At 42.5% G+C, this 16,824-nt stretch overlaps 1 protein-coding gene and 1 long non-coding RNA gene across 9 annotated transcripts in view; one reads left to right on the top strand and one right to left on the bottom strand.

The window, feature by feature from the left end:
* The window catches only part of HTR1E (5-hydroxytryptamine receptor 1E), a 34,304-nt gene extending 20,090 nt beyond the window's left edge, over positions 1 to 14,214 (top strand). For all 4 annotated transcript variants that reach the window (XM_072036210.1, XM_038177562.2, XM_038177563.2 and 1 more), the window contains one exon: positions 10,336 to 14,214. In XM_072036210.1, the coding sequence (XP_071892311.1) occupies positions 10,515 to 11,609 (1,095 nt within the window). In that variant the 5' untranslated portion in view covers positions 10,336 to 10,514 and the 3' untranslated portion in view covers positions 11,610 to 14,214. The remainder of the gene's footprint in view (positions 1 to 10,335) is intronic.
* The window catches only part of LOC140002227 (uncharacterized), a 55,608-nt gene that overhangs the window by 14,952 nt on the left and 23,832 nt on the right, over positions 1 to 16,824 (bottom strand). For 3 of the 5 annotated variants that reach the window (XR_011808470.1, XR_011808469.1, XR_011808471.1), the window contains exons 2-4: positions 15,817 to 16,063; positions 10,411 to 10,501; positions 2,330 to 2,394 (exon numbers count right to left, since the gene is read on the bottom strand). This is a non-coding gene — a long non-coding RNA (uncharacterized lncRNA). Of the gene's footprint in view, positions 1 to 2,329; positions 2,395 to 10,410; positions 10,502 to 12,047; positions 12,892 to 15,816; positions 16,064 to 16,824 lie in introns of those variants that run through there. The other 2 variants (XR_011808468.1, XR_011808472.1) reach the window with 1 other exon arrangement.

Genomic DNA, 16,824 nt, shown 5'->3' with positions numbered 1-16,824 from the left:
TTCTGCTATGATAAAACTATTTGTTCTGTCACAGAATTTTCCTTCCAATCCAAGTCTGGAGCCATTGTATGAGTCATTTGCTTTTTTCTTCTTTTTTTTATTTTTTATCAGATAGTAATTGGACATATATTCACTAAGGCTTAATCTGAAATCTGTTGTTCACAACAGAAACATTTCCATTGATTTCAAAGGGCCTTGGATCAATCTTCCACGTCTTTAATACACCATTAAGTTTTAGTCTGCCAGATTTCTTCATTTGGGCCATTATGAACTGCAGAACAGCTGTGTACAGAACCAAGTCACGTGGAGATCAAATAAACCCCATTGACATCGGTCTCCTGACAGGGAATAGCAGCAAGAAGCAAATAATGACTTGAAAAACAATGCATGTGCAGTGACATTTAACTTGAATAAAGTGATTGTCTCCATATAAATACAAATAGCACCATTTCCCCAGAGCTGAATAAATGATACTCATCAGCAAATATTTGTGTGTCTCTGACATATCTCTAAGCAGCAAGATGAGAAATTGAGATGGAAAATGCATTTGCAGGTGAGAATTCAGTGTAGATTTTTTTTTTCTCACAGTTTTTCTCAACGCATTTGGGAGACCTTGACAAGCAGATACTTCTTTTCCTAGATAGTGGTTGAAATGTGAAGTAACAAAATAATAACAGACCATGGCATAATAGGCTCCTGCCAAAAGTTTCCTGATCCCACCGCTCATGCTGTGTTATACTGCAAGCTGCAAGCCTGGAAACACTCCTCAGTTAGAAAACCTAAAGTATCCAAACAATTCAGAGGCTTCATTCCTGTTTTCAGAAAGGATTTATGCACCCATCAGCCAGTGTTTCACAATCTCTATATGAGAGTTAGGGTTTTTATGGACCAGGGTTTCTTCTCAGTTGGAGTTAAGTGACTTAGGCATCTTTAATAATGTAACTCCTCTATAATGGGCTTGTTCCTCTGTAAGAGAAAGTTCTGTATGAGACAAAGCATTGCTGGAGGTCAAGGGAGGTGGTCCTTTCACTCTGCTCAGCACTGGTGAGGCCACACGTGGAGTACTGGGTCCAGTTCTGGGCCCCTCGGTACAAGAGAGACCTGGACAGACTGGAAAGAGTCTCCACCAGAACACCACCAAGATGATGAAGGAGAGCCATTTACCATGAGGAGAGGCTGAGAAAGATGGGACTGCTCAGCCTGGAGAAGAGGAGGCTTCAGGAAATCTTATGAATGTCTATAAATACCTGAGGGGAGGACGCAAAGAGGATGGAGCCAGGCTCTTTTTTCAGTGTTGCCCAGCGCCAGGACAAGAGGCAATGGGCACAAACTGGAGCACAGGAGGTTCCCTCTGAACATCAGGAAACATTCCTTGACTGTGAGGGTGACAAAGTGCTGGCACAGGTTGCCCAGAGAGGTTGTGGAGTCTCCATCCTTGGAGACCTTCAAAAGCCACCTGGACGTGGTCCTGGGCAGCCTGCTCTGGGTGGCCCTGCTTGGAGAGGGGCTGGAACAAGTGGCCTGCAGAGGTCCCTGCCAACCTCAGCCATTCTGGGAGTCTGTGTTTTTGTGAATGAGCGCACAGACTCAGACCCTTTAGGTAGGAGAAAGACTGAAGTCCAGCTGATGGCAACAGAGACCTTAAAACCACAGGTGACACAGGGAAGGCGGCTACGTGACAGCTGACAACTGTTCACCATAGCCTGCAAGTTCCCTAAGAGGTGCAGTCTCAGAAACATATTTAGATTCTCTTTAAGAAAGGCTATAAACCACTGAGAATGAAGTAGGATTTCAGACAGGGGCCAAGAGCTAAGCACAGTTCATCAAGGGGTTACATGGCAGCCGAATTTCCAGTGCTCACTCAGCATTCGGGCATTGGGGGCTGCAGGACGGGTCAGTCCCCTCGTCCTTACAACTGCCTGTGTGCAGTAAGTGAAGCTTTAGGCTTGCAAGCCTCACAGGGAGCTTCAGCTCAAAGAGTAACAGTAAGGATTGCCATCTGGAGAGGAAAACCAGCTGTAGATCCTTCAATGACTTTTCCTAGCTATATTAAATGTAGTTCTCTTACACCTCAGGGGATTTTTTAAGATGTTCCAGTGTGCGCTTTAATAGTTTGCAAATGAAACAAGCTTCTTTCTAATGAAGGATTTTTTTAAATATACTTTTTCCCTCATAGGATTTTTGCATATCAAAATTGGCTTTGTTTACTACAATTTTACAATGCACGACTTTTGTTCTAAAAGGACCGCGGGGGGAGAGTCACAGCTAGGCAGTTCTGCTTCCAGTTACAAAACAAACAAAAGATTGTATGAGTTCAGAGGATACTAACCTTCAAAATCACTCATTATTTAAAAAGTTTTGGTTCCTGAAGCTTTATGAATGAACTTCCATTCCCTGGAAAAAAAAAAAAAAAAAAAAAAAAGAGTAAAGAGTAAGTCATTAATCAAAAGGTTTTACATACCGAATTTTCTTTTTGTAAGTCCATTTGAAAGGGAAAAAAAAGATTTCTTGCTTAGCTGTTAAGCTAAGCTGATAGTGACCAAAGGGACACTGAAATATTTTGACCCTGGGTCTATTTTTTGAAGTGGTTTTGTTTGTTTTTCCAGAAAATAATGAAGTGAACTCCTCTCTTCCTAAGTCCTCCAGCTCCTTGATGCATCATATTCTGTTTCCTCAAAACACCAAGACACTATCTAGCCTCTTCCCAGCTAGGAAATGGGGATCTCTTCCTGTGGCCTTCCAGTTTCATGACAGCATAGCCCCCACAATTAGAATCCCTGGCTATGGTTTTTGAAGTGATTCGCTTAGGGTTTTGAATGTGATTTCCTTTCTCTTTGGAAAAACGTTGCTGGGATTCATGGATGGAGCTGCATCTTAGCTGCTGCCTCCCTAAGGTGCTGGAAATGATATGGTCCTCTTCCTTCCCTTCTACAAATTACACTTAGCTGGCAATATCTAACGTGGCATCTCATTAGCTGTCCTCCCACCTGTATTTTATCTGATTGCTGATCTTAGTCATGCAGTCAATGAATAAACAGTCTGAATGGAAGCTGGAGCGGTAGGAGGAAGGGTAGTGGAGGGCCCCACGGATCCACCGATGCTCAGCATGGGCGCTCTTTCCTTCTGCACGTGTGTGCTCCTAAGCCATTCAGTAAAACCACTCAGAGATCAGTGCCATGGTCAGTCTTATAAAACAACAAAATTGAAAAAAAAAATGTAAACAGTGTTAAAAAATTAGTTAAAAAACACAAGAGAAGGAATGTTGGTAACCCAGCATCTTTTAAAGATGCGTGCACAGAGGTAAAACAGAAAATTCAGAGAAAAGGGCTTCTTTAGTGATGAAAAGCATTTAGGAATGTAGAGTTGAGTAAGATGGTCTGCACCACAGGCTTTCTAAAAATAAGTAAATAAATAAATAAATCAGAGAACGACCTGTCTGTGTGAGAGTAACAGCTAGGCGTGAACATTGCAAGAGTCAGCAACCTGCGCAGACCATATTTTTCTTTCCCAGACAAGAGGTTAAGTGTGCAGGTTACATGTCTCCTGGCTATAGCTATCTACTAAATTAGGAAGTCAGCAAGGATCAAGAGCTCCTTCTCTGCACTGAGGCAAGATCTGCTGATAAGCACAGCTCTGAAGGTTGTTGCCTCAGGGCAACCAAAACAAGCTGGTGTGCTTCTGCTAACAGATGCCCTATGTGCCAGGGAAGGGCTTGTCAGCCCTTTCATCAGGTTAGCTCACACGACAAGGCTGTTTCTCATCATTTACACCAATTTTTACTTCCTCAGTCCACTCATCACGCCGAATAGCAGCTCCAAATATCCATAACTCATTTCTCAAGAAAGAAGAGAGACGTAAGGAGGTCTCTGCCACAACTTAATATGAAAGGCAGCACTTGCATGTTTTGGCAACATACAGTTATACAACTGATTATTACAAATTCTCTCCAAAAAAAGTTTGCAGGATCCAGCTACCCATGTTTCCTGGCTCCAGCACATGGGGAGACACAGTCTGTGGTGTTCATGGGATTAAACTGAGGATTTAAGTTAGTGCAGGAAAAGGGGAACGTGAAGTCAGCTGCAATGAATGGGCTGAAACTTAAATGAGTATTTTGTGTACTATAAAACAAAGGAGACTTTTTAAATGTACAGTGTTAAGAGTCTAAAGTGTTATGACAAGTGGTGATGAATTTTAAAGTCAGTTTTTTAATTTGATAGTCTCTATAAAGCAAATTATTACAAATGAGGCATCTCCTTGAGTTGTTCATGAGAAATCAGGGTATTTTACCTGAACAGAGGATTTTACATATATTTAACTAAAGACAGGATGAAATCCACATTGAGTCCTAGTTTGTATCAGATTGCAGCTCAGCACTGTCTTATGAGCTTGCACTGCCTAAGACTGAGTAATTTTTGTATTAAAAGTAGATAAAAATGAGTAGTCATCTGTGAATGACAATTATACCGCTGCTTGTGGGAGGAAGCATGGTTTGAAGATCGTCACCAATTGTTGTTTCTCATTTGAATATGCCAAGATCTACACCAGAAAACCTTAGCTCTGAAGTGTGATCCTAAAAGGATTTCTTTAAAATTTGCTTCACAGAGCTCCCTGCTTGGGGTCTTTCATTGACTACAGGTCGGATTGATTCAGGCCCTGATTTGCAATGATTAGGCAAAAGGGTGCATTTACAAACGTCACAGCAAAACTCATCCTGGAGAATCATGAATGAATGTACTGGTGTACATCGATTTGACTTAAGTAGGTTTGTGACCTGCTGAAAACAAATGAATAAGCCCACCCTAAGATATTTGACTAACAGTTTCATATAGTCGGTATTTCAGGTTAGAGTGTAATTGTTTTCAAATACAATGATTTTGAGCATTGCCAACATGACACAAGCATTTATGATGTGGATGGGAAGAGTCTGTAGAAAGCTGCATACCTTGCCCCTGGAGAAACTGCACACACATCCAAAAATGGCCTGTATGAGCACTTGGTTTTTGCCCTTTGACGCGCAAGAGGCCATGGTCGGCACCTCATCACTCCGAGGAGGTGGTGGGTAGCTGCCAGTGCCACCAGGTCCGGGGAAGCCACTGACACCGTGACACCAGGGTGCTGTGTTCCTCCACCCCCAGGGCCATATGTACCCCTTTTATACTTGTTACATCTTCTGCCATTTCTTGTCCCTCCTTTTCCTTCATCCCAATCTCCTCCCAGATGGAGAACCCTGCCTGAATTACCTTCTGCACCTTGGTCCCAGTTTGGCAACATCCATACCCAAATCTGGTATTTCTGACACAGTTTCATAGGCAAGCTCAGCCATACGTTCATTTATTGATGTGGGGACCAAGGTGCTGTGGATCTTGCAAGGTTGTGGACTCCTAAGGGTCCCCACAGCCCTAGCAATCTTCACTACACAGGCATGCTGGAGAATAGGCTGCAGGCCATTATCACCTTGATTGTAACATACTGCACCCTGGCTATTTATGTCAGGGTGAGCATATATATCAGCACTAGTCAGATAGTCAGAGATACAAATAGACACATAGACAAATAGCCAAGCCTCCACGTGTCTTGCTTGGTGCTGAGCCCCTCTGATGAAACTGCATGCTGCTCAGGTCACCACTGCAGAGTGAAAACCTGACTTGAAGGTCAAATTTGTACCTCAGTTCATACAAATGTTATAGTAATTTTGTTCTGGGCCTCATTCAGTCTGCGTTGAAGAAGGCTGCATCCCTAAACCTGAGAACCATAATGTAGCTAGGAACTTCCCACAGACAGGCTGAAAATTTCTGATCTAGCACGAAAATAGCCACTTCATTTATTCTCCTATCTGTTTACTCTGTTGTGAGGCAGTCTCAGCCTACCTTCTGATAGTTTGCCTTCAATACAGTTAGCATCAGAAATCTCATGCTGTGAGTGTGAATATGAGATGCTGGTGACTGCAGGATTTTATCTTGCTGGCAATCTTTCCAGGGTTGGTGTGATTCTGACCACCTCCATTTGGTCAGCTCTTGGGTACCACTTTTTGCAATATGATGTTACAGTCAGAATCAAGTGGCCATATAAATTGTAGTTAATTAAGACTTCTGCTGTAGCACTACCTCTGCAGCACTGAGGTACTCAGAAACCCAGAGAAACAGCAGCATGACAGAAAACAATACAAGGTACTTGGCACCTGTAATCCTCAGTTAAAATCAGCTCTATCAGTTGGCTATGAAGGAGTCCGGAAAGTCTTGATCTGACAAGAGTAAAGTACAAGGATGATCTGGAAAGTTGCAAAATCTTGCAACCTAACTTCAGTGTGAAATGCTTGAATTTCAGTGGGTTTTGTGTTGAACTTGGAAGAGCCAACCTCTTTGAGATAATAAGGAGGAGTATTTTAAGTTTAACATCTTTCCATAGCTTGAAATATCAACATTATCATAAATGTGCTAAGTAATATTTTCCATAAGCTAGCCACCTGTTTCACAAAGCACATCACAGTTCTTGCTCTTCACAACTATGGAAATGGAAATATTGAAAGTGAAAAGCACTCAGACCAATTCAGAGTGTAACAAAATCATATTGATCTATTGCTGCAAAAAGCATGAAGTACCATAATGCCCAGTGCCTTAATTGCTTAAAGGCAATGTAAAATCATGGTTATAAAGGAACTAACCCCTCTGCACACATATCCGCATGCACATGCACAAAGACACATGCAGACATACAATGCTAACTGTCCTTGTTCTCTGCAAGTGATATTATTCTACTTCTTATGAAACAGTGAAAAGTTCAGTGGTCAAGGAGTTGGAGTCATCCCATCCACTTGTCTATTAGAAATTCAGAGTACTGTGCCATGTGGCAAAATATTCTTACTCTGTTGAGATGATGGAGATATTTCCTGGCAAGAGCAGACAAGGACATTGCCATCTCACAGCTTAAACCTGTCCTGTTGTTTTTAGGGAACAATTAATCACCCTTTTCTCCCCTTCTCCCTCCCAGACAGCACTCAGTGCCATTACCAATAATCAGCTAATATGCGATGTGATTGATTCTCATTTGGAGGAACTCACGCAGGCTTCTCCCACCAAACCAGTAAAATCAGTCTCTGTGTGAGATGACTGACAGCCTGAAGGGATACAAGCACAAGCCAGAAGCATGGCAGTGCTTTTAGTGAGAGTACTTTAAATGAGATAACTATGTTATTAATGATGCTTCCCAGAAGTGACTTATAAAACCACAGTCGATCACTATAGTGATAGTAATGCTATAAATAGCAACTATGTGGTCCCTGGCACTGGGCAGGGGTTGACAGGTACCTCAAAAGACAGCAGACAATGAATTAAAATACAAGATCTAGAAAATGTGTGACCACAATCACACCTGCATTTTTAAAGATTAGTGATGAGTATCATTTAAATCCTGCCCTATATTAATAAGCAAGGTCAGTCACTGACATCTACTAAAGTCACTTCCCAATTTAAAACCCTACCTCTTTTCTGGGCCAAGATATTTTGTAATTTCTTTTCTAATCCAAAGGCAAAGAGATGAAAGCTGGACAAGCGAGGACAGTGAGGGATGGGGCATGCACACTGAAGCTGGCTGAGCTGCTGGAGGTAGAGGCTGAGGCTGCAGCAAAAGGTCAGGGGAGTCTCAAGCTGGTCTGGCACAGGGAGGTGAGGGCTAAGGGACTTCATGTGCTCTGGGAGGCTTGAGTTGTGATTAGATCCTATAGGATGCTTGGATCCTATAGGATGGTTTGGAAAATGGGGAGCAGCAAGGGGCCAAGCAGCAGGAGAAAGAAAATTTCTGTTGCTCCATCCCACTGGGAGTGTGGTGGGAAGGACTAGGTCTAGGCAAGGTAGTGCTGCTCTGTCCTGAGGATGGGAGCTCACCAGTGCCTCCAGCTTTGCCACCACCTTGAGCTACCTGTGCAACAGCTCCAAATGCTCTGACTCAGCCAAAAAAGTGTCTGCTGTGTCCTCACCTTGGTGGGAACTGGCTGGTGATGCCAGGACCTGTCTGTACCAGGCCAGAACCTCTCTGATGTGCCTCTACCATGAGTAGGAGAAGTGCCCATACCATAAGAATGCCTCATAATGGGTGAAAGGGATGAGAACAGGGGCAGGCTTAAGCCATAGAGGAAATCTTCGGCCTGACTTCTACAGATTTTTCAGCATTTAAATATACTTCCCTAATAACATTGGTTTAATACAGTTCTTGTATGTGGTATTTCTACTGTCTGAATCGCTAAAGGCTCATTTCCTATAAAGAATGTGGGAATTAAAACCAAAGAGCTCTTCTGTGATGGTCTTTGACATGACACGCTGTGTCTGCCTGGTATGAGGTACCTGCAAGCTTGTCTTCTGCAGGGAGGATGCTTTGTTTATATTTCTACTCTGACTGTAATTATTGCAGTGATTTTCCATGGGAAAAAAAAAAAATCATACCTGCTGAGCAGTGAGCAGACTTAAACAAACTCCTCCATGTGATCAGCAGCATCCTTTTTTTTTTTTTTCTAATGGAAGCCACAGCACTTGGGCCTGACAAAGTATGATAGGTTTTGTTTAAAGACAAATTCATTAAGAAAAAAAAAATATATATATATATATATTTAATATATATATATTTATTTTTTTTCAAAGTATCTTTGTGGTGGTGCAAAGAAGGAGGGGGGCAGAGCTCAGAAAGGTTATGTTGGTATGAAAGGTCATCTAGGGATTTAAAACTCGTGTTCTGCTTGCCTACAGTCTGCAATGATGCAATGAAACAGATCTTCTTTCCTAGGGCTGATCTGCAAAGTACAGCGCTTTTTTCTTTTCTTTTTTTTTAAGTTTCTATTTTTGATTGTTCCTCATTCGGCTCATTCAGAAGATGGCACTCCAATTTCTGAATAAGAGTGTATGTACAGACTGAAGCAGCTGACTAACTTTACATTCATAATCTCTCATTCAGACTCTTAATTACTCATTAGCTTGCATATGCAAACTCTCCCTCAGAGCCTAACCCAAGTCCCACTGGTGTCAATGAGAATGGGTTTTACCTATCAAATTTAGCCATCTAAAAATCAGGCATGTATTCTAAGAGCAAGTATGGAAGAGCCACTTGTAGTCAAAATTGAGAAGGCTCAATGTTTCCAGGGGGTGATTCATACCATCTGCTTTATAGACTTGTCTGGAGAGGGGACAAATATGTTTCTGGCAGCAGCTATCTCAATCTACTCCTCATCATGGGAGCCTACACAACTAGCCTAGAGGACTCCTTACTTTTGGATAAGTGAAGCCAGGGAAAGGAGTCTTTTGGTTTATTTTAACGATAAACGATGGTCAGGCTTTCAGTTTCCTACACCCTTTATGAGGAGATAAATTACAAACAAGAATGCAAGGCCCTGGAGGGTATCTGAAGTTGCATCCCACAGGTTGCTAACTCTGGCCTCAGTCAGCATTTGGGATGCATGGAAAGGACTTACATGTTTTCACAAAATAAATTTTGTTTCACCTGAAACAAAAGTAAACCTTTTTTTTTAAATATATATATATTATTTCTATATTGCAGTGGACTTGGATTTGTGGACTTAGTGGACTGCCTGACAGGCAGCAAAATTTGATAGAAATCTCAAAGCAAATGCAAAAGTTTTTTGTCTGTCTCCTTGAAAGACACACGCAGTGGGATATGTGAAATGTCAGGAATAATTAGCCAAAACTATATAAGCTCCTAGCAACACTAATGTGCAGTGTAAAACTAAGCATTCACCATAAAGCTTTAAACATTGAAAGCTGCATGTTAAAGGCAACCTGAGTAATTTTTAAGTACTGTTTCCAAGATATTAATAAAGCCATGGATATGAAAAAGCAGAATAGAAAACTATGAAATTCTGGCATGTCTATGCTGAAGTAGGCTGCTCCGTTTCTTTTTTTCAAAGATGATATATAGAAGTAATTGATCCCTTTCATACAGCAATTTAAGTGAAAAGGCAGACTTCCTGAACTCTTCATTTGCTGGAGCCTATTTAACAAGCAGGCAAAGACTAGTTGCCAGTATCAATAATTAACAGAGATCACAGAAACGTTTGTTGGAAGGGATCTCTGAAGGTCTTCTAGTCTAACCTCCCACTTCAAGTGACATCTTCAAAGTCAAAGGAGAAATAAACACTTCACACCAGCAGAAAAATCTGGCCCAAAATGAGAAAGAAATGAATGCAGAGGAAAAGGGAAAGAAAAGGAAGGAGAGAAGAAAAGGAGGAAAAATGAGCAAAATTTTTATTTGAGGTGCTAATATTAGAAGTGTGGGATTTTTGCCAAAAAGTGGGATTTACCTAGATTTGCTAAAAGATGTATTTTTGTCTTCTAGGAAAACAATGGGCAGGAGAAAACCTGGAAGCTTTTTGCTGCACTGTTGAATATGGAAATATAAAAACGTTTGTACCTGGAGCATCTCTGTCCCTCTTTCCAATGGGTGACTTCTGAAGCTGGAACTACCCCGCTACCTGCAGCAGCCACTTCTTTCACTGTACATCCTGCAGGGCGAAAATGAATTTCACAAATTGCACCACTGAAGCCAACGTGGCTGCAAAGCCAAAAACTGTAACTGAAAAGATGCTTGTTACCCTGACCCTGGCCACAATCACAACCCTGACTATGCTGCTGAATTCCGCTGTGATTGCGGCAATCTCCACAACCAAGAAGCTCCACCAGCCAGCAAATTATTTAATATGTTCGCTAGCTGTGACGGATCTCCTTGTTGCTGTCCTTGTCATGCCCCTGAGTATCACTTACATAATGATAGACAAATGGACTTTGGGATACTTCATCTGTGAGATCTGGCTTAGCGTCGACATGACCTGCTGCACGTGTTCGATTCTTCACCTGTGTGTCATTGCTCTGGACAGGTACTGGGCAATCACAGATGCAATCGAATATGCCAGGAAAAGGACGGCCAAAAGGGCTGGGCTGATGATCGTCACCGTGTGGACTATCTCCATTTTCATATCCATGCCCCCTTTGTTTTGGAGAAATCACCACAGCGTCAATATTCCCACCGAGTGCCGCATTCAGCATGATCACGTCATCTACACTATTTACTCCACATTCGGGGCATTTTATATACCTTTGACTTTGATCCTGATTCTATACTACAGGATCTACCACGCTGCCAAGAGCCTTTACCAGAAGCGGGGTTCGAGCCGCCACCTCAGCAACAGGAGCACCGACAGCCAAAACTCTTTCGCCAGCTGTAAGCTCACACAGACGTTCTGCGTCTCGGACTTCTCCACCTCCGACCCAACCACAGAGTTTGATAAAATCAACGCATCCGTGAGGATCCCTCCCTTCGAGAATGACCTGGACCTGGCTGGTGACCGGCAGCAGATTTCCACCACACGGGAGCGAAAGGCTGCTCGCATTTTGGGACTGATCTTGGGTGCTTTCATTTTGTCCTGGTTGCCCTTTTTCATCAAGGAGCTGCTGGTGGGCCTCCACATTTGCACTGTCTCTCCAGAAGTAGCAGATTTCTTGACCTGGCTTGGATATGTCAACTCCCTTATCAACCCTTTGCTGTACACTAGCTTTAATGAAGATTTCAAACTGGCCTTCAGAAAGCTCATCAGGTGTCGAGAACATTCTTAAAAGTACTGGGAGATGATGATGATGACATGACTCCTGGCCTTAAGAATGAGAAAACTAATTTGACTATTGTCACTGCCCTTGACAAAGGGAAAAAGGGATTTTTGTGTTTGCCTCTTTGCTCGACTTCTCTTTAGCCTGTAAATTTGTTTTGCTCTTTTTTTACCTCTGGTGTTATTCATGGTAAAGAGTTTGAAATAAATTTATTCTACAAAGAAACAGATTTTTTAGCAATGAAACAAACAAACAAAACATTAGATAGTCATGTTTACGGCATTCTGTGTAATCAATGACTTGAGAAGAAAACAATATTCACATTTCTTTTATACTTTTTTAATTTAAGAAGCGAATGTCTAACTTAACATGCACTGTAGTAATATGAAGACTTATAAACTGAATTCCATATATATGCATTCAAAATAAATAAACACTTCATGGTCATAACATCTAAACAGAAGATATTTATTGTGGCATTTTGAAAAAACTGTAACAGTTTTTTAGAAGGATAGTAGCCACCATTTCCAGCGCAGGTTACAGCAAAATAAAACATTTATTCTTCTTACCCCCACAGAAGTACACTGCCAAAACAGAAAACAAAGTCCAGTTCATGTCTCCTAAAAGCAGATCACGTCTCATAGTCCAAAATAAGTGGCTCTTTTTTTTTGTGCAAGTGACCTGATTTATGTTAAAAGTATTGGACAGACTCTGAAGTTTGTTTAACAACTGAGAAAATGCAGCTATCAAGTGTTGTGCTTGTACGACCAGCTGCACATCTGACTGGTCACCTTTTAATACCACTATTTATTAACGTATTTCTTCAGGGCTCAAGCTTTGTGCCTCGGTCAGCTGTGGGGTGGCATTGTTCAGTTTTTCCCCGCTTCCTGTGGACCTTGCAGTGCACAACCCCGTGGATTGACAAACCTTACCCCACAGACTCAGAGAGTTGTGTGTCTTCTCAGAAGGCCAGTAATGTATGGTGATCAGAAATATCATCTAAAAACAAATTACTTTCTATTTGAACAGCAGCAGCAGCAGAAAAAAAAATAGGGAAAAGAACTTTTTAAAATAGAAGTCTATTGTATGCATGTCCCTCTTATCTTCATCTTACAATTCACAATGGCATTCTTGAAACTTAACCTATGATCAAGTCCTCTAGCAGGATTTCTTGTTTTGGCAGTCCACCAAGGAGTTACTTCTCTTGTCCAGAGACACAGAGTCCTTCGTATGCTGTCTTCTGTGCTTATGGAAGTTAACATGCCCTGGTTCAAACATTTTGGAAAGCAGGCTGGGAAGAGACAAAATCCAAACTAAGAATCTGGTGCTGTCCATTAGTAATTCCTAAATACTTCTTAGATATTGATTACTTATCTCGCACCATAATCTTCTCCCCTGTCCATTTTTCTGGACAAATTCTTTTTGAATTAAACCAATATACCATATAGAAAATATCACATATATCAAGCTGACGTGCAATAACAGTGAACTACAGCATGGCAGCTCCAAATCCATCAAAACAAATATTAGAGGTAGCAGAAATGTTGTAACAGCACTGGAAGCCAGCCCTGAAAAATGTTTTGAAAATTTACAGCACAACGATCATTTTTCTTATCAAGAGTCAAGGAAGTGTAAGTAACATGAGTAATAAACTCCAGATGGAGCTGAGAAATTACATCCTTATTTCTGAAGGAAAGCGTTCAGTTGGAAAGATACAGTTCTGCAAGCTGAGTGTAAATCAAATCTGAAGGTGACAAAAGTGTGACCTACTGCTTACCCACATCCAGTGGGACTCTGCTTCAAGGCCTACAAGTTTCCCATGCCTAGATTTAGGAGGCTTATCTCCAGCTGCCCTTCTGAAGCTCTCCTCACTGCTGCCTTCCCCATCTGCCTTTAGGTTTCCTACTAGTTAATATCTAAAATGAGGGAAAATACAATCATCCCAACCACTGAGAATGTCTTCCAGTGTGAAAGCCCAGAGATCCATAGTGTTTTTTCCTTTTCTTAACTTGTTGGACATGGAAACTGTCAACTGAATCTGGGAACAGTGGCCTGACCCTGCCCATTTAAAACTCTCAAAACAGCTTTACAAAGTACATATACTATTAGGGAAAAAATGACTGAAGGACCAGAAGTGATGAACATGATCTCCATAGTAGCTGCTCCAGGTAGGTAGACATGTTTCAGACAGGTATGAAAGCTGTAAAATAGAGGGGCTGCATTATCTTCGTTTCTAGCAGTCCTTCTAGTATCTGGTCTGCACTATTATCACTCAAACCACCAATCAGTGTCAGGTTGAAGACTGTGTTTAGATTTAATATTTAGAGGTAATTAACAGGAAAAAACAGATGGCTGGCTAATTTTCGTGCTTCCCTGTTAAATAAAGACTCACCATTCACTGCCAGCTGACTACTGCTTTTCTAATTAAGTCATTAGCTAAACACAGAGCTATGTTTTCTAACAAATGCCACTAGACTGATGAAGATGTCCTGTACGTTTTCCGCACGCACAAAGTGAGGAAGAGTTTAAAGTACTATTTACTTATAACAATTTAACTTGACCAGAAATTACCTGTTATCTGATGGAAATAAAAACCTTTGCTAGCCTGGCTTCATTATTTGGCAAGTCTTTTTTATTATTATTATTTTTTATTTGTATTAAGTATTTGTTGATTTTACAAAAGGTTTGGAGATATTTCCTGAACTTAGACGTCTTGTCCATGGCAATTACCCGTTCATCCCTGGCCTGGCCTTGGCCCAGCCACACTATGCCCTGCAATGCAAGCTCCTCCCAGCAAGCTCTTAATGAAGCATCCAAGACCTTCACCCAACATCCACCTTAGCCTCTCTGAAACGTCTTTTCTCCTCAAAGTCTTATTTTCTCTGATGGTCTCCTTGATCAGTTCTCTTCCCACCTTTCTTCCTGTCTGTATCAAAAGGTTTCTCTCCGTATCAATCCCCAATCTCTACAGCAGGCTACATACTTTCAGTGGGAACTGTTTCATCCTTTATTTACGCCCCCAATTCACCATCCCACCTTTGGATTTCTGACTCCCTCTAATCCCAAATTTAATGTGGTCCTGCTGGAACAAGGCTCCACGCTCTCCTCCCATCTCAGCCCAGGTCTCAGTGCTGTTAGCAAGATTCTCATGGTCACGGGTGTTCAAGTCTGAAAGTTTTTACTCTCTCTTGCATGTGCTTCACATCTTCAGGAAATATTTTCTCTCTGTAAGCAGACAGTGCTTTGCTGTGAGTTTGTATATCCTTAGCCCTGAAGACCTCACGCAACAACCAGCTGGCCTCCTCAGAAGACATACTCTTCAAATGCTATTTTACCTGCTATTTTTATTTTGTCAACCTTCTTCTGTACCCAACATCTGTTGCTCCTTTTCTACCACATTAAAATCAACCTTCCCATCTTCACTTTTAGGGTCTTGTACCCATACCTGCACAGGAAACTCACGTTGTACTCAGCCCTTCTGTTCTGCCTGTGTCAGCCTCAGCTCTCTTCAGCTTTCACTTCACCACATGGTGCCACATCCCTCCTTGCAGCTGGTGCTTTTTTCTTTCTCTAACCCACTTCTGACATAACTCTTTGTGGTTGTTTCATCCTCTTGGACAGCTCAACTCCACCACAACTGCTCTCTCACTCCCCTTCCTCAAAGGAAAAGGGGGAGAAAATATGATGGAAAAGGACTCAAGGGTTGACATAAGGACAGAGAGATCACTCAACAATTATCATCGTGGGCAAAACAAACTCAGCATAGGGAAATTCATATAATTTATTGGGGTCCCTCCCACAGGATGCCGTCCTTCCCCAGCTGAGCCTGTGGGGGCTGCCCATAGGCAGCAGCTCTCCAAGCACTGCTCCCACACAGCTCCATCCCATGGGGTCCATCCCCCAGGAGCAAACTGCTCCAGCACGGGGCCCCCACGGGTGGGGGCAGCTCCCCCCAGACCCCCTGCTCCTGCGTGGGCTCCTCTCCACGGGCTGCAGCTCCGGCCCGGGGCCTGCTCCTGCGGGGGCTCTCCATGGGCCGCAGCCTCCTCCAGGCCACATCCACCTGCTCCCCCGGGGGCTCCTCCACCCATGGTGGGGCTGCAGCGTGGAGATCTGCTCCATGGGGGACCCATGGGCTGCAGGGGAACAGCCTGCTCCACCAGGGGCCTCTCCACAGGCTGCAGGGGAGCACCTCCTGCCCTCCTGCTGCACTCACCTTGGGGACTGCAGGGCTGCTTCTCACTCCTCGCTCTCTCCCAGCTGCTATCACACAGCAGTTTTTTCTGTTCTCCCAGAGGTACACTCAGCGTCACTCCCTGGCTGGGCTCTGGCCAGCAGCAGGTCCCTTTTGGAGTGGTCTGGAGGTGGCTCCACTCTGACATGGGGCAGCTGCTGGGCTCTGCTCACAAAGACCGCTCCTGTAGGCCCCCACTACCAAAACCTTGCCTTGTAAACCCAATACACTGTTGAAAGAAAAAGAGTAAACATGGGCATAATCACATAGGTCACATCATAACAGTTATGTTATGTTTCTCTAGGGCACAACACATCCTAGGCACAGCAAAAGTGCATTAAGGGCTACTGAGCCACTCAGATGTGACCCACCCACATCCATGAGCCCCAATGCACTGATCTGTTTGCAGCATGTCACGTTTATGTTGATGATCTTCCTGAATGGAAATGGACATTTGAATTGAGCTTTCCAAAAGACTTTGTAAAACAAAGTCCGTGTTTCACCAAGTTTATGCTGTAAAGGGCTGTCTCTATTTGCACATCACTGTTGTATGTCTGAGCTGTGCAGTTTTCTGTAGTTGTCACTCCTTATTTTTCTGTACTGCCAGCGGACTCTGTCCTTTGCAGGTACCAGAAGGGAACAAAAAAAATAAATAATGTGGCTTTATTTGGCACAAGATGCTAAAAGAACAAAGGAATCTTTTCTAAGGACTCTATTTATGCTCCTCTGTTTTCAATCCCAGTTATCAAAAAGTAAACAGCGTTGCAGAGTTGAGGAGAAATGTAGGCTTCCAGCACAAATAGAGAGATTGTTCTTGTGCCTTGTGTACTCTGTAACCACTGCAAATATCAGTGACAGACAGGCTGTTCTGCAGTCATCTTTTACACAGCCAAATGATTTGTATGAAGAATTATCTTAAATTGCTTTATTGTCTAAGTGGGTACAGATATTGTGATATCTTTTATTGGTCTAGCCAATATATTACGAGTT

Source organism: Anas platyrhynchos, chromosome 3, assembly GCF_047663525.1.
Source record: "Anas platyrhynchos isolate ZD024472 breed Pekin duck chromosome 3, IASCAAS_PekinDuck_T2T, whole genome shotgun sequence".
Classification (NCBI taxonomy): domain Eukaryota; kingdom Metazoa; phylum Chordata; class Aves; order Anseriformes; family Anatidae; genus Anas; species Anas platyrhynchos.
Note: the sequence above shows the minus strand (reverse complement) of the source record. Positions and strands in the feature narration are given on the sequence as shown.